Below are 21,611 nucleotides of genomic sequence, written 5' to 3'. Positions count from 1 at the left end.
CAGCAATAATTCCAGAACAGGGATGAGATGACGGCCCCGCCCACAGCCGGTCTATGAGGCTCCACCCCAGACACACTAGAACTGTCTACAAAGTGTCCCAGGACGCCGCTCTTCTATGGAATAGGGAACTGCGGGCACTATCCCATAGAACAACGGGGCTCCACAGGGCTGCCAATCACCGGCGAGGGGTGGAAACCTTGACGTCACCTCGGTGGAGCAGCTGTTTAGCCGACGACACTGGAGAGACGATACCAATCCAGGCGTAGGGGGGTTCGTCGCAACCCACGAGCGGCACTGAACCGCGTGTATGTTAATCCTTTATTGCTGTGTGATATTCCATACATTCCCAGCACACATAAAGCCGAATTCTCCGCCACTCGTGTGAACACGGGGAGGTTATAGCTGGTAACGCGGCCCACCCCCCCCCCCTCTCCGGAGAACAGGTGAGGTTACCCAGCCTCAGTGGCAGGACTTGTTTTTCTTTCGCTGTGATCACATATCCCTCCGCCAGGGTCGGAGCTCCCGGAAGAGGCCGCTTGTTTGGTGTTCCGCCGCCGCCGGGCTCGTTCTGTTTTCTTGGTGTTTCCCGGGGTGACCGCCGTGACATCTGGTGTGGAACGTTCTAGACATTCGACCGCGGCCTCCTCTGTCTCTCCTCCCTCCTTTGTCTCTACAGTCCGGCTTCCGGTAACAAATGTCAACCCCGGCCAGACGGCGCCTCATGAGGGACTTTAAGAGGTAAGATGCCGAGTCCCGGGGGGGTGGGGGCGGCTTGTTTACGAGGGGCTGACCGTGTGATGTGTGTTCTTCTCACAGGCTACAGGAGGATCCCCCCGCCGGAGTCAGCGGAGCCCCGTCCGAGAACAACATCATGGTGTGGAATGCCGTCATCTTCGGGTAAGAGTGACGTCACTGGGCATGTCATAGGTACAAATCGGGGGGGACCCACCCCCTCCCATCAGTTTCCGGTAAAAAGTCACCAGGGAAAGATATGAGACACCCCTCCCCCCATTATCTTATTCAGGTATGAGGGTCCTCACCGCCTTGTCAGGTGTCATCAGGTACAAATGGGGGATCCCCCCATCAGGTTCCCCACCTGTAAGAGCCCCCCCACACCAGTTTCCAGTAAGAGGCCACCAGATAAAAATATGGACCCCCCCATTATCTGTAGGTATGAGGGTCACCTGTGTACCAATAGGGGACTCCACACCCCCACCACCACCCATTATCTTCAGATATGAGGGTCATTAGGTACAAATGGGGACCCCCCCCCCCCACCAGTTTCCAGTAAGAGGCCACCAGGTAAAAATATGGGACCCCCCACCCATTATCTTCAGGTATGAGGCTCATTGGGTACAAATAGGGGACTCCACCCCCCCTCCCCACCATTTTCCAGTAAGAGGCCACCAGGTAAATTTATGGACCCCCCCCCCCATTATCTTTAGGTATGAGGGTCATCAGGTACAAAGAGGGGACCCCCCCTCCCAGTTTCCAGTAAGAGACCACCAGGTAAAAATATGGGACCCCCCCCCCCCCACCCATTATCTTCAGGTATGAGGCTCATCAGGTACAAATAGGAGACTCCAGTAAGAGGCCACCAAGTAAATATAGTATCTTTAGGTATGAGGCTCATCAGGTACAAATAGGGGACTTCCCCCCCCCCCCCCCCCCACCAGTTTCCAGTAAGAGGTCACCAAGTAAATAAACGGACCCCCATTATCTTTAGGTATGAGGGTCATCAGGTACAAATAAAGGACTCCACCCCCCCCCCCCTCACCAGTTTCCAGTAAGAGGCCACCAAGTAAATAAACGGACCCCCATTATCTTTAGGTATGAGGGTCATCAGGTACAAATAAAGGACTCCACCCCCCCCCTCACCAGTTTCCAGTAAGAGGCCACCAGGTAAAAATATGGGACCCCCTCCCCCATTATCTTCGGGTATGAGGCTCATCAGGTACAAATAGGAGACTCCAGTAAGAGCCCACCAAGTAAATATACTATCTTTAGGTATGAGGGTCATCAGGTACAAATAGGGGACTCCACCCCCCCCCCCCACCAGTTTCCAGTAAGAGGCCACCAAGTAAATATATGGACCCCCCCCATTATCTGTAGGTATGAGGGCCATCGGGTACAAATAGGGGACTCCACCCCCCCCATCAGTTTTCAGTAAGAGGCCACCAGGTAAAGACATGGGGACCCCCCCCCCCCCCCTTATCATCAGGTATGGGTCTCCTCACTGGGCCTTCCTCTACACCATATTCCGGTAAGAGAGCCACATCCTGGTAAAAAGGTCACTAGATAAAGCTGTCACTGAGCACATTCAGGTCAGGGGTCCTCGGTTACAATATGGGAACATCCTCCCTCCATCAGACTCTGGTAGTAGAGCCATCATTGGGCCGTGTCTCAGTCCAGGGTCACCAGTTAAAATTATGAAACCTCCCTTCTTCCTGTCTTATTTGGGTAAGAGAGCCAACACTGGGTTTGTCAGGGTAAGAGTTCAGCAGGTTACAAAAAATGCCACCCCCCCCCCCCCCTCCTTCCCCCATATCATATTCATGTAAGGGAGCCATGTCAGGGGTCATCAGGTACAAATACCTACCCGATCTTATTCAGGTAAGAGAGAGAGGGCCATGTTAGGCGAAGATGTCACCAGGTCAAGATATGAAACGCCACCCCATTATCCTATTCAAGTAAGAGGAGCCATCACCATGCCATACCAGGGGTTATCAGGTACAAGTATGGACCTCTCTGTCCTTCATAGTCATCAGGTACAAAAAAGGAGACCTCCTCCTATACATCTTATTCTGGTAAGCAAGCCATGTCATGGTAAGAGGTCTCCAGATAAAGCCATTAATGAGCCATGTCCTCGTCAGGGGTAAACGGGTACAATATGGGACCCCTATCAGATTCAGGTATGAAAGCCATCACTGGGTCAGGGGTCACCATGTAAACATAGGGCACCTCCCTCCCCCCCCCCCCCCCCCCATCCTATTTGAGGAGGAGAGGCATCACAGGGTAAGAGATCAGCATTTTACAAATATGGGACCCCCCCCCCCCAATCATCATATTCAGGTAAGAGGGCCATATCAGGGGTCAGTAGGTACAAATAAGGGACCTCCTCCTCTCTACATTATATTCAGGTAAGAGCCATCTCTGGTGGCCAGAGGTCACCAAATAAAGCGGTGAATGAGCCATGTCCTGGTCAGGGGTCCTCAGGTACAATATGGGACCCCCCATCAGACTGGTAAGAGCTATCATTGGGTCTCGGTCCGGGGGCACCAGTTACAAATATGAAACCTACCTTCTTATTTGGGTAAAAGAGCCATCACTGGATTTGTCAGGGTAAGGTGTCGGCAAGGTACAAATATCGGACACCCTCATCATATTTGGGTAAGAAGGCCATGTCAGGGGTCATCAGGTACAAATAGGGGACCCCCATCTTATTCCGGTAAGAGGTCACCAGGTAAAGATCTGGGACTCCACTCCATTATCCTGTTTAGGTTGGAGAGCCATCACCAGGCCATGCCAGGGTTCATGAGGTACAAGTATGGACCCCTCTACCCTTCATTGTCATCTGTACAAATGGGGGACTGCCCCTCTACTTCATATTTGGGTAAGAGGTCACCAGATAAAGCAATCAATGAGCTATGTCTTAGTCAGGGGTCCTCGGGTACAATATGGAACCCCCATCAGACTCGGATAAGAGGGCCATGTCTCGATCTGGGCCCACCAGTTAAAGATATGAAACCTCCCTCCTTCCCATTTTATTTGGGTAAGAGAGCCATCACTGGAATTGTCAGGGTAAGATGTCAGTGGGTTAAAGATCTGTTGTGACCCCCCCTCCCCACAATCGTAATATTCAGTTACAGTGGAAGTCCATGAAAAATCTAATATGCATCTATAGATTCCAGGGATCTAACACTAACCTCTCTATCCCTGTGTTAAAAAAAATATACATACCAATCTCCAGCGCCGGAAGCTCTGCAGAGGACACGGGATGACAATGGCTGTGAAACGTATGGGAAATGACGTCACCCATAGTTGCTATGGGTCTTCCGTTGTTCTCCGTCTCCTCTGCACCTGACTACACAGAGAAGCCACGGCTGACAGCTCAGTGTGGGATCTGGCGGAGTGGGTCAGATTGGCTTCCAAAAAGGTATGTATACTTGTGTTTTTTTTTTTTTTTTTTCCCTTTACAGGGATAGAGGTTAGTGTTTGCTCCCTAGTGTTTATAGAGGCAGGGATTTTAGATTTTGCATGGACTTCCACTTTAAGATGGTCATACTGGGGGGGGGGGGGGTCATCATCGGGTACAAATCTGGGACCTCTCCATCATCCTACCTGGGTGAGATAGCCATCTCTGGATCCAGGTTCATCAGGTACAAGTATGGGATTCCCCTCCACCTGATGATGATTGGGTAAGAGCTGTCACAATGCCATATCGAGGGGGTCATTGGGTACAAATGTGGGGCACCCCCCCACGTCCTATTCACATGAGAGCTGTGTCAGGGATAACTAGGTACACATAAGGGACCCCCCATGTCCTTCAGATAAGGACACCAGGTAAAGATATGAGACAGCCCCCCCAATTTTCTTATTCAGGTAAGAGCCATCACTGGGCCATGTCAGAGTTCACCAGGTTCCAATATAGGAACCCTACCCCTCCATCAACTCGGTTTTCACTCCTTGCAGAGCGATGCTGTAAGTCAGCATCGCTCCTGGTCTGCTTCTCCACGCTCATTGGGGCGATCAGCTGTGGGGAGAGGCCATCTCAGCGGCTTGCAGAGACTGCCATCAATCAAGGCAGCTGTCGGATCAAGACTTGGGAAGTCGGGAATGACGCGCTGCCTTGACTGATGACAGTGACATCAGCGGAGAGCAGACTTCAGACCGCTCTCTGCTGAAAATGGGTCACAGGAGTGCAAAACAAATTGCACTCCTGTGACCCTTTGGAGAAGCCCGGCCTAAAAAGCTCAGGCTGGACTTCTCCCTTTTTAAAAGTGTTACCCCAAAACTTCATATTCCTGATATGTCTGCTGTACCATGTACTTGTATGAGAAAGTGTCCTGTTCTTTGTATTGCTTCCTTTATGTGAAATCCCTGGTTCTTGTCAGTTCCTCCTCTTTCCTATTAAAAAACAGACCACACTAAGTAGAACATATTGTGGTCAGTTCCCTAGTTATGCTGGGAACTCTGTGTGATCCCATCCAATGATCAGACCTGTCCTGGCATGCCCCCGCTGCACAGCCATTCACTGGGAAGCTGGGTGTGCTGCTGCTCCCCCCCCCCCCAACTTTGATGCAGCTGAGAACAGAGAATGTGCTCACTTATTTAAAAAAAAAAAAAAAGGGGGGGGGGGGGTTTATATAGTGTATTTTGTTTATCTATAAAAAATTGATGCCCTAATGCTTGGACATGCAAGATGAAGTGTTGGGTTCAGACAAAGTGGCAAATATAATTTTATTTTATTCATAACCTTGCATGGCCTGGGCTAAATATCAGACCTTGGTGTAAGCCAGCCCTCAAGCGTGGGGGTAGAGGGGAAGTACGGCAGGCAGGGTTGAATGGGAGGAGTTCTTCCAGTGATTGCTGAGGGGAAGAGAGAGGAGAACGGGCAGCTGGATTATCGGAAAGTGGGGAACATCGATGTAACGGCTTTCATTTGCATTGCCGTGTGTTTCTGCCGTCGCATACACCCCTGCCTCCTGGCCCAGGTACTTTGATAGACAGGTCACCCGTCCAATGCCGGTAAGTGTTACGTATATCAAAGTACCCAGGCCAGGACACGGTTGTATGTGACGGCGAGCGGCAGGAACACACAGCCATTCAAATGAAAGCTGTTACAGTGATGCTCTCTGATAATCTGGCTGACAATCCTCTTCTTCTTCTCCGGCACAAGTGAGGCTGCATTGTTGGGCACAAATAAAGTTCTTAATTTTTGTAACTTCTGCATAAAATATTTTTAAGTGTCATTTCATGAGAATTTGAGGGCGTGTTTAGTGGCGCAAAGAGGGGTAGGGTAGGGGTTGGGGCAACTGGTGGTGAGTAACCCTTCAGGCCTGGTTAGTAGCTCATGAGTGGAAATTTTGAGCCCTGGTGTAAGCCTAGACATGTCTGGTTAGCACAAACGGTTAAACCTTTAGGCCTCGTGCACCGCTGCTGGTAAATGGGCATTCAGGATGGATGTTCAGAGGATTTTGAAATGGCAAATGCTAGGGATGCACTGAAATATCGTCCGAAAATGACACTTTTGGCAATTTGCTGAAAGAGAAAAATGGCCAAAATGGGGTCCCTGGTGCAGCCCATCATGGTGGTGTCCTATAGTGCAGGAGAGCCGCCTCCGCCGCCTGGTTGAGTAGAGCGCCAAAAACATCACAGCTTTCATTTAGATAGCTGTGTGTTCCCCGCTGTGCACTGTCACGTACAGCCCCTCCCCCTTGTCCGGGGAAACTTTGATAGACAGATCACCAGTCCCAGGATTGGACGGGGGTTGTGGAACGCGCGCTGGCTGCACTGGGGGGGGACGCGCGCTGGTGAGGCTGCATTGATCTCTTGTATCATGTCCCCAGTCTCTGACCGTCTCCTGTGTCAAAATATTTTTTTTTTAAATACATTTTGGTATCGGTCGTTTTCGGCCTAGTGTATTTTTCATTTTCGGTATTGGTTTCGGCACCAAAAAAACCCATTCGGTGCACCCCTAGTAAATGCCTGTAAAGCCTTTCTACGACGATTGGATTTTCCAATGGGAATTGTGTGATGACAGGCTGTTGGTGGAAAATTTCGACCGTTTGTAAGCTCCATCGGACAATTGTCGAATTTTTCATAGACAAGTGTTGGATGGCAGGCTTTAACATTTTTCACGGTCAAATGTCTGTCAGATTTTCCGATCGTGTGTACACAAGTCCATCAGATAAAAGTCCAAAGTACAAACACGCATGCTCGGAAGCAAGGGCATGCCAGAAGCGGTCGGTATTGTAAACTAGCGTTCGTAATGAAGAATTAACATTTGCGACGTGCAAATTATGAAATGTTAAAATGCAGAGCACATTCTCCTCTTTAATGGGATAATAATGAAGATGCTTTGCTGGTGATACTGATGGAGTTCTGCCAAACATATTTTAAAAAGGCTTTTATTTTCTAGTGATATCAAGAATATTATTATGCTTGTGGTATTTGTGTGGTGGGTTTTTTTTTTTTTTTTTTTTTGCAAGTTACCAGAACACGGTTATCCTGTAGTAAGATCTTGGTGTTCCTTGTTAATTTTACATTGTGTGTGTGTGTATATGTATGTGTTTGTGTTTTTAAATGTAACTACCTACTCCCAAACTGTCATTTTGAAGTAAAACACATAGCCAAGTGTTCTCCAACTTTTTTTTTTTTTTTATTATTATTATTATTGTGCATTAAAAAAACAGACCTGCTATCTGCCAATAGGACTTTACCAAAACGTGCATTCTATGCATCCAAAAATATACCATATCAAATCCTTATTCAGCCAAAAAATAAAAGCCTCATGCATGTGCCCTGCTTTTTAATATAGGGGGTCAACAATGCCAAAATTGGTGAAAGCCGGGGTCCATCATCTGTAGATAGTTCTAAAAATCATCTGGATTATTCTCCTGGAGCTCCCGCAGCAAATGCCTATGACCCAATTGGTCATGATTTCATAAAGCAACCAATTTTTGGTCCAAGAAATCCTCCGCTTCCTGGAATTGGGTCAAAGCAATAACACCAAGGCCAATAATAACGTGTTATTTATCTCCTCCGATTCTGAAACTTGTCTGGTTGACTAACGGCCGTTCAGAAACGAACTGAAAAGCGCAAATCAACACTCTCCGGACCTCTAACACAAAATTAGCAGAAGGAGCCCAAAGGGTGGCGCCTGACAATTGAACTTCCTCTTTATCGGCTCATAGTATGTCTAGTACATCACTGTCTGTTTGGCCGACAATTGTGTACCATTTGTATGCAAGACAAGTTTTCAGTCCCGGTCACCGGCGGCCATGAGAGGGACTTCAGTCCTGATCATGGCCAGATCATCCATGCCCACCTGCCCCCTGCCAGTGCCACCTAATTATAGGAAACGTGCCACCTAATTATCGGAAACGTGCCACCTATCAATGTCCACAATCTGCCTCAACAGTGCTGCACCTCATATGCCACATATCCGTGCCCATCAGTGTCATCTAGCAGTGCCACCCATCGGTGCCACCTTAACTGTGCCACCTCATCAGCGCATTTCAATGAAGGAGAAAAATTACCTGTTTGCAAAATTTTATAACAAACTATTAAACGTGTTTTTTTTTTTTTTTTTTTTTGCATCTTTTTTGTTTAACAAAAAATAAAACTCCCATCTGTAATTAAATACCACCAAAAGAAAGCTCTATTTGTGGGAAAAAAAATGATAAAAATAGTAAGCTAGTAAGCAAGTGGTTAAACACTTCTAGATGCAAACGCAGCTAAACACGGCATTTAAATGCGGCTAAATGGTTGGACGTCGGTTTCTAGCTGTCAAGTTAGATCGTTCAGGAAAGGTTAAACAACATCCCGTGTACACGAAGCCTTAAAAGGTCTTTCTTTACAACATGTAATATTTTTCAGGACTTCATTCACAGGGGTTTTTCAATTTTAAAGAGTAGTACAAAACATCTGGACTTGTGAGCCATGGTGCAGCTGCCCAGAAAGGCTGCTTGTGAGATGAACTTTTTTTTTTTTTTTTTAAATATATATAACTCCAGCATGGCTACGATTCAGAAAACTTGATTTAAAAGACATCAATTATGTTTTATATCATCACCATTCAGTTGATTAGAAGTCTAGATATTGAGCATATTTTTTTTTTCTCATATTCACTGACACAGGTGTTCAATGGATGATCTAAATGAGCTAGCATGTGACGGACATGCATGCAAATGTAAAGCTATGGTTGGTGATAATACAGAACTGAGCAGCATTTGCATGTTTTGCCATGCTTTCAGGCTTTATTTGCCTATAGCTGAAATTCAGCATGTTATAAGCTGTCCTTGGCATCAGACTAAGCCCTGGAACTCCAAGGGGATATGCTCCTAATAGCAGATACTATAGAGTACCTTTTTATGTTTTGGATCATTTATTTGCATACAGGGTGTACCCAGATTTTACTGATCCAAATGTGTGCAGGAGATTTTGGAAGAAAATAAAGAAGCCACAATCGCCTTTTGATATCCACTATTGGTGACATATTGCTTAGTAATATAAAGTTAAATGACTTCATAATTGTAATGTTTACATCACCTAAAACTACATAGTAGGTAAGATTGAAAAAAAAAAAAAAAAGTGGTCCATCCAGTTCAACCTGTGTATGTGTCTATAATTATTTCCTATATCCTTGTATGTTTGCATTCAAGATGCACATCTAAGAGTCTTTTAAAAATATCCATACTCCCCGCTGCCACCACCAATTGAGGAAGAGAGTTCCACCACATCCTTATTGCCCCGACAGTGAAAAAACCCCTGCGTCGTTTTAAGGGTAAACTGCTTCTCCAGTATGGCCCAGTGCCTCTTACACCCCTTGAGACTGAATACCATTGAGGTATTTTTAAATTGCTATAATGTCCACTCTCAAGAGTAGTTTTTTTCCAGCAAGAAAAAAATATAGTGCTTTGTAGTCGTACCTTGTAATTTGAGGCCCTCCAATCCCCTTATTTTGTTACCCTCCTTTGGACTTGCTCCAGCACATCCTTTCTGAGGACTGATGACCAGAACTGGATGTATTGCTCCAGATGTGGCCCGACCAGAGTTTTATAAAGTGGCAGGATTATCGTTTTATATCTGGAGTATATCCCCCTTTTTTTATGCATGCTAAAAATCTGCCGACTTTGGTAGTTGCAGCTTGACATTACATGTTGCGCAGTCTGTCATCTGCTAGGACCCCCAGATCTTTCTCCATCCCCCTTTTTTTTTTTTTTTTTTTTTTTTTTTTTTTTTTTGCTCCCATGTGCATTACTTAAAATTTCTCCCCATTAAACCTCATTTACCATGTAGTTGCCCACCTCATTATTTTCTTCAGGTCTTTCTGTAAAATTTCTATATCCTGATGTGAAGTTGATGCCCTGCTTATTTTTGTGTCGTCCACAAAAACTGAGATTAAGCTATTTATCCCATCCTCTATATCATTTATGAATAAATTAAACAGAATTGGTCCCAAGACAGAGCCTTGGAGTACTCCACTTGCCACTCCAGACCAGATTGAGTATTTTATTTATCACCACCCTTTGGACATACCCCTGCAACTAGTTTTCTATCCAAGAACAAACCTTATGGGTCCATGCCTGCAGACCTCAGCTTGTAGATTAAGCATTTATGGGGAACTGTATTGAATACTTCTGCAAAATCCAGATATACCACATCCACAGGCCTCCCCCTAGCTAGATGGCAGCTCACTTCCTTGTAGAATGTTAGCGGATTGGTCTGGCAGGAACGACCCTTCGTAAACCCATGCTGATTGCTACTGATACTTTTTCCTCCAGTACGTTTTTGGCTATAGTCCCTTATCCCCTCCAATAATTTACCTACTATTGATGTTGGGCTGACTGGCCTGTAGTTTCCAGGAATTGTCTCTACCCTTTTTTAAATATTGGTACCACATTGGCTTTTCTCCAATCAGCTGGTACAATTCCTGTCAGTATGCTGTCCACAAAGATCAGGAACAATGGTCTGGCTATAACCTGACTGAGTTCTCTGAGGATTCTTGGGTGTAAGCCATCTGGTCCTGGTGATTTATTTGTTGTTAAGCTTATTTATTTCAGTCTTGTTTTGGAGCTGAATAATATACACTCTGCTATATTCGTCAAGCCACCCACTGTGAAAATCAAATTATGGCCTCATGCACACTTGATCTTAAAAATGCTGCTTTTATAGGTGTTTGAACTTATTTTTTCTCTGCCTATAAACTCCCCTCCATGTTTGCTTATGTGTCAATGCACACTATAGAAATATGCAGTAATTTAAAGGCAAAAAAATCCCTCCACCAAAGTCGCATTCAGGAGAAGAGCTTTTAGGCCTATTTAGCACGTGAACCTTTTTTTTTTTTTTTTTTTTTTTTTTTTTTTTCCATTTTAGTGGCCAAGATAAGTATTCTAACCAATTTTATTGCCATCTTTTGTCCCCTTGGGGAGGTTTACCTTTGTTTCCTGTCCCATAGCCAAAACCGGAAGTGAGAGGAAATCCCTGCAAAGTAAAGAAATCTCTTGGGGTCCATCAGGTTAGCAGAACTAGTGTCGCCTCTTTTACTTTTTCTAGTGACATCCTAAAATTTGGGATTTTCTTTTACTTTCAATGATATGGTAAACGTGATGAATCTCCCTAAAGGGGACACCGAAAGCAATAAAAACTGACAGGGCGTCTAATCCCGCCCCATGCTATACAAAACTTAAAAAGGGGGGGTAAAAAGTTTTGCCTTTTTAGTTATGTTGTAATTGCCTCCAGGAATACATCTGTCCCTCTGAAAAATGTCTTTGACTTCTTCCTGGCTGAAATTCTGTCCAGCCCTGACTCTGCTGGTACAGTAGTCCCTCCTAGACTTCTACTGGTCGTTTTTTGGATAATTTCCGGTCATTACAATGTAATGCAGGAGATGTAAACTCACGCTTACTGCAGGCTGCTAGCAGATAGAAGGCGACATAGAACTTTATTCAGGAAGTACCCTCATTTGAACATGTAAACAGAGGGGCTTCATTAATAAAGCGGTAGTATGGTTACACAGTGAGTGCTGTTCAAATATGTGCTGCCCTCCACTTGTGTCTGGACTTTGAAGCAAGTGAGGACCATTCAGATGAGAAGCAATGCTCTTTACATGTATCTCCTGCACATACCGCTTATTGCCCTACCCTCTGCACTTTTCTCCTGTACTTGGAAAATATTGAGGCTGCAACTGTTTACCTCTTATTCTGGAAATGCTAGTTACCTGGCTGGCATGCAGGTCCTGTAGCTTTTAATGTGGTCTGAGGCACCGACATAGAGCAGATATGCACATCAGTTCTAACAACATCCTTTTTACTTCCCGATATGCATAATCATTCCAGTTTCCATACAGCTAGCCATTTCAGTTTTCCATTTATTCACTTTTTATTTTTATTTGGTAGAACTGGTCTAATGGCAAATATGTTTGCACATTTTTCACGTTGGATACATTTCCTCTCCCCTCTTTTGTCAGTTGCTAACCTTTGTATGTAAAATGTAAGGCAGTTCTCTTTATAGTACCAATTTACTTCTAGGACAGACATTTTAACAAATGTAATGCATAGATAAGTCTAGGAAAAGAGACTGGGGGAGTGTGACTTAATCCTATTTCTACTAATATTCCTGAGAGCTACTAGCTCAAACATGATGGTTTCCTAGCTCAATTATCTGTATTTAAGAGAATTATTATAGAAAAGTATTGTGAGCTTTATATATTTTTTTTCTTTTCCCCATAGGCCAGAGGGAACGCCATTTGAAGATGGTGAGTAATCACTCGGGCTTTATTGTGTAGAATGTGTTTTTTGATGTGAGGTTTTGCATGAGCATGGTTTTCTGGTGTGTCGTGCTTTTAAGCGTTTCACAGTTTTTTCATGTGGTTGCTTATTGAATAGAGTTTGGAAATTGCAAAATGAATTGGAAAGCACTAAATTTTTTAACTTGGTTGAAAAATAAGCTCCCTGTAATTCTTTTTGGGGGGGGGGGGGGGGGAGGAGAAAGTGTGTGTGTGTGTGTGTGTGTGTGTGTGTTATATATATATATATATATATATATATATATATATATATATATATATATATATATATATATATATATATATATATATATATATATATATATATATATATATATATATATATATATATATATACACACACACATACACACACACATACACACACACACACACACACACACACACACACACACACACACACACACACACACACACACACACACACACACACATATATATATATATATATATATATATATATATATATATACACACACACACTTTTTTTTTTTTTTTTTTTTTTTTTTTTAAATCCAATGACTGATCTATGGGCTTACAAAAAAAAATTGGGACTTTCTTTTACTTTTACTTTCTAGTAGTGTACATGAAGGTTAAGATGGCTTCAGGTCTCTTAGATGCATTTTGCCCTCAGTCGGCTTGATTGTAAAGGCTGAAGATTGTTTGTTTATCTTAGTGTCACTAAACCCAGCAATATAAAAACAAATCATTCGCCTATATCGCGGTCCCGTGTTAATATACAGGGTGCCAACGTTTCCCAGTATTCATGGAGATTTCACTGTCCTCTGACAAAACTTCCTCTGTATCAGTGACCCCTCACCAATGACTGTGCAAATGACATGCTCAGTTCACAAAAAAAAAAAAAAAAAAAAACTCAACTGAAACGGGAAATGTTCTGTCCAGCATAAAAAACGTAACTGAGCATGTGCAGGTTAAGGTTGGCTACCTTGTCTGTTCTTTCAAATGTAGACATTACAGGAGAGGGAGGATCTCTGCATACAGGATAAAAGCCTTTTTACACAATGCAGAGGATTAACCCCTAAAGTTCCACAGTGAGTACAACAAGCATGCTATTCTGCATATACAGACAGATTTTACTGTTGTACAGTTGTTTACTGTTGTAGTAACACTTTAATGCATTAACCACTTGGCACCCAAGGTACCTCCTGGGACGTCCTTGACTTTCCAGAGGTATATCTGAATGTTGCCTGAGGCTACAGACATCATTTAGATATCGGCATTTTCAGCCGGCGATTCCCTGCACCATAAGAACGATCATAGTTGCAGTTCCACCGCTTGATCGTTCTTGTGGGAGGCGACGTCCACCTCCCCCGGTGCTTCTACCAACTCGCTGCTTCCATCGGTGAGTCGGACACAGGATCCGCCGGCCCCCGGATGGTGATCATAGAGATTTCTATCTCTGATCGGAGGCTGGGTGCGATGTTATGACGTCACGCCCTGCCTCTGCATTCAAATAATGGCATCGCCTCGGCTGGGAAGACGTGATCCATTTTTTTTTTTTTTTTTTGGCTTCCCAGCCTAGAGGTGAGATGTGGGGATTTTTAAATACCAAAGTTTGGCGCCATTCCACGAGCGCCTGCAATTTTGAAGCGTGACATGTTGGGTATCTGTTTACTCGGCGTATCTTCATCGTTAACATTATACAAAAAAATTGGGCTAACTTTACTGTTTTTCCAGAAAAAAAAAAAGTGTTCGAAAAATTGCTGCGCAAATACCGTACAGCATACATGCATACAAACACATTATGTGAAACTTCCCTGCAAATGAAGCCCCCGTCATCGCTGAATTTCACCTCCATCTTCGCCCATCCTCCTTCTGGGTATTTGGACTCCTGCTGTGTGACTGGCCAGAGCCACTTGACGTCACTCCCGCATGGGAGCTGCCAATCACAGCACAGGCTTCTGAAGAAACGGCACAGGTCGCTGTTCCTTCAGAGTGCTTGCACAGATGATATCAGTGGCGCATACAGTAAACATCTCCTAAACTGCAAGTTTAGGAGATATTTAGTGTACCTATAGGTACAAACAATAGAGGGAGGTTTAATTCCTCTTTAAGATAAAGCCTTCTGTGTGCCGCAGCCCTTCTCAGCCCCCCTAATACTTACCTGAGCCCCATCTAGATCCAGTGATGTTGGAGTGTCTCGGCTGCCCGGAGCTCCCCTCCTCTATGGCTGAGACAGCAGCACAGCGCCATTGGCTGACTGCCAGCCAATGAGGAGAGACACCGCTTTGTTTCTGGATGGACCCCGGGAGCTGTGGCTCGGTTCGGGTGCCCACATAGCAAGCTGCAGGAGGGAGAGGCCAGGAGCACCGAAGAGACCCCAGAAGAGGAGGATCTGGACTTCTGTGTTGTATGGTTTAAGGGCAGTACATATCGAAGCCTTTGTTTCACAAGGTGTGGTTATGACGACAATCTGTTAGAGCTAAGTGGTTTGTGTAATTAGCAATGTTTTACCTTATTTTAAAGAGGCATAAATGGCATTTTTCTGCATCTTGGGCTTTCTGCGTTTCTTATGATGTACCATGGCTGTTTGCCAGTTCATGATGATTTCAGCCAACACTTGATTTATGGTAAGCGCTGAAAATTGAAATCAATGTTTCCACTTCCCTGATTTGGTTTTTGTTCTTTCCAGTGAGGCAGTGCTTCCTTTTTGTATTGCTATAGTAACCTTCAATTTGTATTGTTCACTTGGGAGGTCTGCATATTGACTTCTAACCATAGCTTAGTTTCTTCCTTCTAGTTTATAGCTGTTGGGGATAATATAACCTACCTTGTAAAGTGATTTGAGTTCTAGAATTCCCCAAGAATGCTGTCGCTTTATCCTGTGTCTGTCACATTCAGGCCAAATCTGATTTTATTTTATTTTTATTTTTTTGCGAAGCGTTGCTGTTATATTTCCTCAAATGTAAAGTGTCCTGTCTTCTAAGTAAATGCACATTGAGTTATTTTTCTATTGTTTAGCGTAATGTGAATCTGTGCTTTGTCCATGTTGTCTGCTGCTTCATTAAGGTGGTAGAGTGGAAATAAATTCTATGTAGGCTACAAAACCTTGGGTTATATAGCTCACAGAAAGCCATGAACCACCCTGCTGAGTGCTTTTGTATACCTGGACATATCTAGTATTTCATCGGCTCCTGATACTGAATAGCGTGGCAGATGAGTGAAGGAGCTGTAGTTAACGCAAACCTACCTAACCTGTTTATTTCTGCTGCTATAAGAACTACAGCAAATATGAAAGACGGGATAACGACCAAATGCTCATGCCACCAAGTGACGTGACATCCAGTGACGTGGCCGCCAGGGGGTGGGACTGAGTCATACACTTGGCATCTACAGATGCCAACTGTATGACACGGGAGTGTGCCCGCAAGCTAACCCCCTCGGGAAAGGGCTTCCCAGAGGGGGGTTAGCTTTAGCGGGGAGCAGCCGAGACGGCCGCCGTGGGACCCCAGCACAGCAGGAACGGGGCCACTCTGTGGAAAATGACCTGCACAATGGAGGGAAGTATAACAACATGTTTATCTTTTTTAATAACAATCAACCTATACAACCCCTTTAATGCAGGCCATACATGGTCGAATTTCGAATGAATTTTCTTTTCAAAATCAGAAAATGTGGTTTTTTTTGTGATCCGATGATGCCACCATTGATTTTCGAAATTCGGCCGACCAAGCCTTCAATTTCACCTCATGTTGCTACAGAAAAGAATTTTCTTGGCTGGGAATCTTCTTTTCTCTCCGTACATTTTCTTTTCTTATTGCGTTTCTCGCACGATTCTCCCATCATTGATTAGAAAATCGTTTGTTTTTCAAAAAATTTCCAACATGTCCGATTCCTCAAATTTAAATTCCGCACGAAAATCGGCTGTTGCTGCAGCCCACTAATGGTGCGAAATTCAAACAAAAATTCTTTCGAAATTCGAACCGTGTATGGCCGGCATAAGTTGTAATTTTTTCCTCCAGTTTCTTTCATCTTAAATGCTTATCGGCTGCCAGTGGTCCAGGATCAGTTCCCTCTTTGGCTATATGACCCAGTTCCATGATCCATTCATGATGTCTTCCCTTCTGATAAGTTTTAATGAGAGATTACACAGAACCACATGTGTCCAACATATTGATGGATTGCACACAAATTCACGTGTGTGTGTGTGTGTGCGTGTGTGTTTTCCCTCATCAAAACTATTCAACTAAAGTCCACATTTTAAACCATGCTTCATGCGTACACATATATTTAGGCCTTCATTCACACAGCGATTTGATCTGTGCCCTGTACAGGCCTGTGTTTTTCTGGCATTGGGATACACAGGTGTTGTGTCCATCCCCATGCTGGTAGTCCCATAGCTGCCTTATGCCCCTTGCACATGGGGGGGGGGTTTGGATTCCACCCACTGAGCAGGCAGATAAATTCCGCTTATGCAGAGCAGACACAGCCTGCTTTCCTCTGTGGGTGGTCAGATGTAAATGCAGCACCTGTCCGTTCACACCCAATCCGCCAGACTGATGGATGGGGATCAGTTCCCCCCTCTGTTTTTAGCAGACGGGATCAGATGTAGGTGGGTGTCAATTGACTCATCTGATGCTCCCCATTTCATAGAGGAGACTTGAGGATCCAGTCTGGTCTTTTTGACTGTGGAAGGGCCCTTAGGGTGTAACATGAAGCATGGTTGTATACACTATACCTAAATCAAGGGGGGCTTTTAGGGTACTGTTTTATATTTTCTTTTTAATTTGCACAGGCAGAACCCCATCCCCCCAGGGCTGGGATAGGCCATGAAATGTCTCATTGACCGAGCTTGCTGGAGATCCCTTCTCGCTATGTCACACCTTCTGTATTAGAGGTGTATTTCCAGCCCCATAACAGAAGGTCCTTCCCCTTTTTTTTTTTTTTTTTTTTTTTTTTTTGTATGAACCTGAGGCTGGAGGTAAATGGTCATAGTCTGTGCATTGTACCCACGACACACGGATTGTGGCTGAAATTGGATGTAAGATTAGTGTTTCTTCATTTACTGCTTTTTATGTTGCCAGTCAACTTAAAATATTCTCATTTCTCAATTATGGTATGTTATAGGCCATTCTACCTCAGCCATATTAGAAATCTTCAGACATAGCTTCAGCAGATTTATTCAGGGAAAACATGTCGGTGAGCTGTGTGCCAAGTATAATGCAGTACTCATAGCAACCATTCACACGCCATCTTATGCTGGTTTAATATCCGCTGTATTCATTAACGCTCTGCCTTAGGCAAAGCCAAGTATGTACACACTCGCTGATGGTTTGTATGTATCTAAACCCAAAAGGTTGGTTTGTTTTCCATTTGGCTATAGTAGGACAAAGCCAAATGAGAAGTGAGAGCTATTCTCTCCAGTGAGCGAGTCCTGACCTGGAAATCCATGTCCCTTTTGGTTCAACCTTAAATCGTACCTGAGCAGCTGCCTGCACCCTCTTAGTCTTGTACTGAAAACCAGGACCTACAAAGCTCCTTTTTCTACATGGTTCAGGAAAGGAAATCCACTTATTCTGGTTTGTTCCTGGGTCATCGCGTGTGTGTGTGTGTGTGTGTGTGTGTGTGTGTGTGTGTGTGTGTGTGTGTGTATACATTAGATGTTTTATTGCTTTACAAAGTGCTACATGCCTGCAGTTGATACTTTGCTCCTTGCTTAGCTCTGTTAGACTCATTATCTTGGGTTTTATGAGCTCTGTAGCTTGGGCAAAGCTCTGATCTAAAAAATATAGCAGCACTTTTTATGACGTTTGTAAACCTAAGCATTGGAGAAGTATTTAATGTTTTTTGTTTTTGCTTTCTTCATTCTTAGGAACATTTAAACTCACAATAGAATTTACAGAAGAATATCCTAATAAACCACCTACAGTTCGTTTTGTATCTAAAATGTTTCACCCCAATGGTAAGTAAAGATGTCATTTTCAGCTGTTCAGTTGTACTGTGACCGGCTCGTCATGTATTCTAGCCATATCTTTATTTCCATCACGATCACATGGTTTTTGTGTCTGGCATCTTACAGTTGTACACTCCTTTATTGTGACGCTGTCCCATAAATGCCCAAAACCATAGTTTGTGAAAATCTGTCAAAAGAAAACTGAGCCCATTTGGGTCAATGTCACAATGTGTCTTTATTGCCAGTGCATGTAATGTCCAAATAAAAACTAGTATTAGGGCTGCAACAAATGATTATTTTCATAATCTATAAGTAAGCCGATTTATTGTTTTGATCGGATAATAACCTTAGTGTGGTGTATAATTTTAAAGTGTAAAGTTTAAAAAAAAAAAAGGCAATTTATTCTTAGATATTTATGCAGTGGTAAAAAAATAATTAACCAACTATATGGTTAGGGAGCAAAAGCTCTAATCCACTCTGAGAATGACAGAAGAGATATACTGTGTATATACTATTAAAGGTTGAATCTGGTAAATATCCGACCCAGATTAAGGTGTTTTTTTTTTTTTTTTTTTTATTACATTTTTTTTTTTTTTCAGACAGAACTGTAATACATTATATGCTGGCCATATATGCTGGTCATTTTAAGAACGTTCTACCTGCCTCTCCTTCCATCTTATTTGTATATGTGTCTGGATAATTACTGGCATTTTATACTTATGTTGGCCATGTGTCTGTCCAAAATCAATTGCATTTTATTTTTTCCTTACGATATTTTTTTTTTTTTTTTAATCTCAAACCCTTTTCTCTTTTTGTATTTTAGTGTATGCTGATGGCAGTATATGTTTGGACATTCTTCAGAATCGTTGGAGTCCAACTTATGATGTTTCTTCTATTTTAACCTCTATACAGGTAGGTTCAGTTGAAGCTAGTTTTTGTTGATTTTACAGTCTTGTCCTTTAATGTACAGTATGCAGCTTCAGATATTTTCTCTTCTGCTTCCAGTCCTTGCTGGATGAACCAAATCCAAACAGTCCAGCGAACAGCCAGGCAGCACAGCTGTACCAGGAAAACAAGCGAGAATATGAGAAAAGAGTTTCTGCAATAGTGGAACAAAGCTGGCGTGACTGTTGACCCTTGCCCTTGTATATGAACACTGACCATGCGGAAAATATATATATCAAGTGTTTGGGTGATCTTCCTCTTGCTAGAACCTTTACATTTACATCAACCTCAAATGGCTGTTGTGCTGTCACCACCTTCCTTGGCCCCCAGCTGATGCTTGCCCCCACCTTTTGGACACCTGAAAGCATTTGTGTTAAAATCAAATGTACTATACGTGGGTTACTTGCAAAATGTTTTTCCTTTTTATTCCTTCTGGTCCACGATTGTTCACTGTTTGTAGGGTATGAGAGTCATTTGCAGTCTACTTGAAGAGCAATGGATAGACGGGCTGTATCCATACCAACATTCAAGGACATCAAGTTAGCAATGCTGGTGCTCGGCATAGAAAATGTTTTAGGTTTTATTTTGATTTGTTTTATAGGATGTTTTTGGCAGGTTAGGTTGACAAAAAAATGTTCAGATATAAAGTGAAAATTCCACTTTTGGTCTTGAATAGCATTGGAAATGGCAAGAATCTCTCTGATTTGTATTGCTGTCTGTTGGGTGGCAATATTCACTCTTACTTTCTGCACCGATGATTCTTGATGCTGGAAGAGGGAGGGTGGAATACAAAAATTGAGTGTGTTGTTACAACAGGAGATGTGTGGAAAATGTATAAAAGAGACACATTCCTGTCCCTCTCCCTATAGGGAGAATTTCTGTGGTCTTTTCTGGGACAGGAAGAGCAGGTGAAACGTCCCAAGGGGGTACATGCTAAAATAAAAAGCTGATGGGTTTTGATGCATTTACCAGACCAAAAAACTCTGTGAGAAAGATGGTTCTGCTCAAGTTTACTATGGTATGTTGATGGCAAGGAAAAATGTTATCTTTTTATTGTACTGAAAGTTTCACCTGAATTATGGGACACATTTTATTTCAGCCAATCATTAAGCTAATCTAAAAAAAAAAAAAAAAAAAAAAAAGTTTTACTTTAAATTTAACTGACTTCTCTGTATAAACATAATATCTGAATTGTGTGCTTTTTTTTTTTTTTTTTTTTTTTTCTTCTTCTTCAAGCCTCCTTTAAGTTCAGTTTGGTTCCATCTGCATAGCTTACACTGACACTGCTTACTTTTGTACAAGTAACCCATGTAAAGCTGTACATCATCTAAACTTGTAAATAAAAAGAAAATAACTGATCCATCTTTGCACAACCTTATGCCTTAGAAAAATGAGGTGTCAGATAGTGTAGTCCAAGAGGGGCCAAGTGCACTCCATGCTAGACCATGCTAGACCATGCTTTGATTTCAGTGGAAAAATGCATCAAGAAAATGTGTTCCCAGTCTTAAAGCAGATGTGCGGGAAATTAAAATGCAAACTATATATACTTAGCTAGGTGGCTGCAGCATCAGTCCCCCGCTGGTAGTAAGACTGAGAATTGAGCGATTTCAGGACTGCTGATCACTCAGTTATTGGTCTTCGTTGAATAGAGAGCTTTGACTGTCTGTCACCGGCTCTCTGTTCTGCCCCTCCAGTGATCACTGGGCTGTGGAGGGGGGGGTGGGAGTGGCTGGCTCAGTCTCCAGCATTGCGCTAAGAGGCTGAGACAGCTGCTGGTCAGGCATCTGAATGGATTGCAACATTATCGGGCTCCTGAAGAGCCTAGAACACCATCATGACATCAGCCAACAGTGGACTTTAGCCTACTGTCAGCTAAATCTGGCTCACAGGATTGCAGAGGTGACCCAGAAAAGTATGGTCAGAAGAGCTTTTCGCCATACTTTTTGTAAAGTGCAATTCATGACTGAGAAAAACCTTTGTCGGTTTTTCATACCTGTCTTTTGAAAAGATTTGCCTCAATTTTCTGTTGGAACTAGTGACTGGGAACAGAAGCAAGGTAAAATCTCCCCAATGGGAATACAAACAAAACTATTCTAAAAGAGCTTTTAGCTGGATTTCATTACCAGGTAAGCCAATGTGTGCGTGTTTTTAATACTACATCTGGCAACCTTTTCTCCTAAACTGTGAAAAACAGGTCAGTTGTGAATATCGCACTTAAAG

General features: G+C 43.3%; 1 protein-coding gene across 1 annotated transcript; it reads left to right on the top strand.

Annotated features, from left to right (window-relative positions):
• The first annotated feature begins 208 nt into the window (after window positions 1-208).
• UBE2A (ubiquitin conjugating enzyme E2 A) lies at window positions 209-20,751 on the top strand. The gene is made up of 6 exons (XM_077483321.1): window positions 209-738; window positions 817-897; window positions 12,456-12,481; window positions 18,366-18,455; window positions 19,270-19,358; window positions 19,452-20,751. Exons 1-6 carry the CDS (start codon window positions 695-697, stop codon window positions 19,578-19,580), a joined length of 459 nt encoding a protein of 152 aa, XP_077339447.1. The 5' UTR covers window positions 209-694; the 3' UTR covers window positions 19,581-20,751.
• Window positions 20,752-21,611: the final 860 nt, after the last annotated feature.

Source organism: Lithobates pipiens, unplaced genomic scaffold (genome assembly GCF_037356315.1).
Source record: "Lithobates pipiens isolate NorthernLeopardFrog02 unplaced genomic scaffold, aLitPip1_a1.2 Scaffold_1, whole genome shotgun sequence".
In the NCBI taxonomy this organism is placed as follows: domain Eukaryota; kingdom Metazoa; phylum Chordata; class Amphibia; order Anura; family Ranidae; genus Lithobates; species Lithobates pipiens.
The sequence above is the reverse complement of the archived record's forward strand: the minus strand, read 5'-3'. Positions and strand labels throughout refer to the sequence as shown.

What these genes read in the sequence shown, in the direction of transcription:
- UBE2A (XM_077483321.1), top strand. Translation starts at nt 695, where the DNA reads ATGTCAACCCCGGCCAGACGGCGCCTCATGAGGGACTTTAAGAG. An exon ending in CTCATGAGGGACTTTAAGAG is followed by an intron (nt 739 to 816) that starts GTAAGATGCCGA and finishes TTCTTCTCACAG; the next exon opens with GCTACAGGAGGATCCCCCCG. An exon ending in GGGAACGCCATTTGAAGATG is followed by an intron (nt 12,482 to 18,365) that starts GTGAGTAATCAC and finishes CTTCATTCTTAG; the next exon opens with GAACATTTAAACTCACAATA.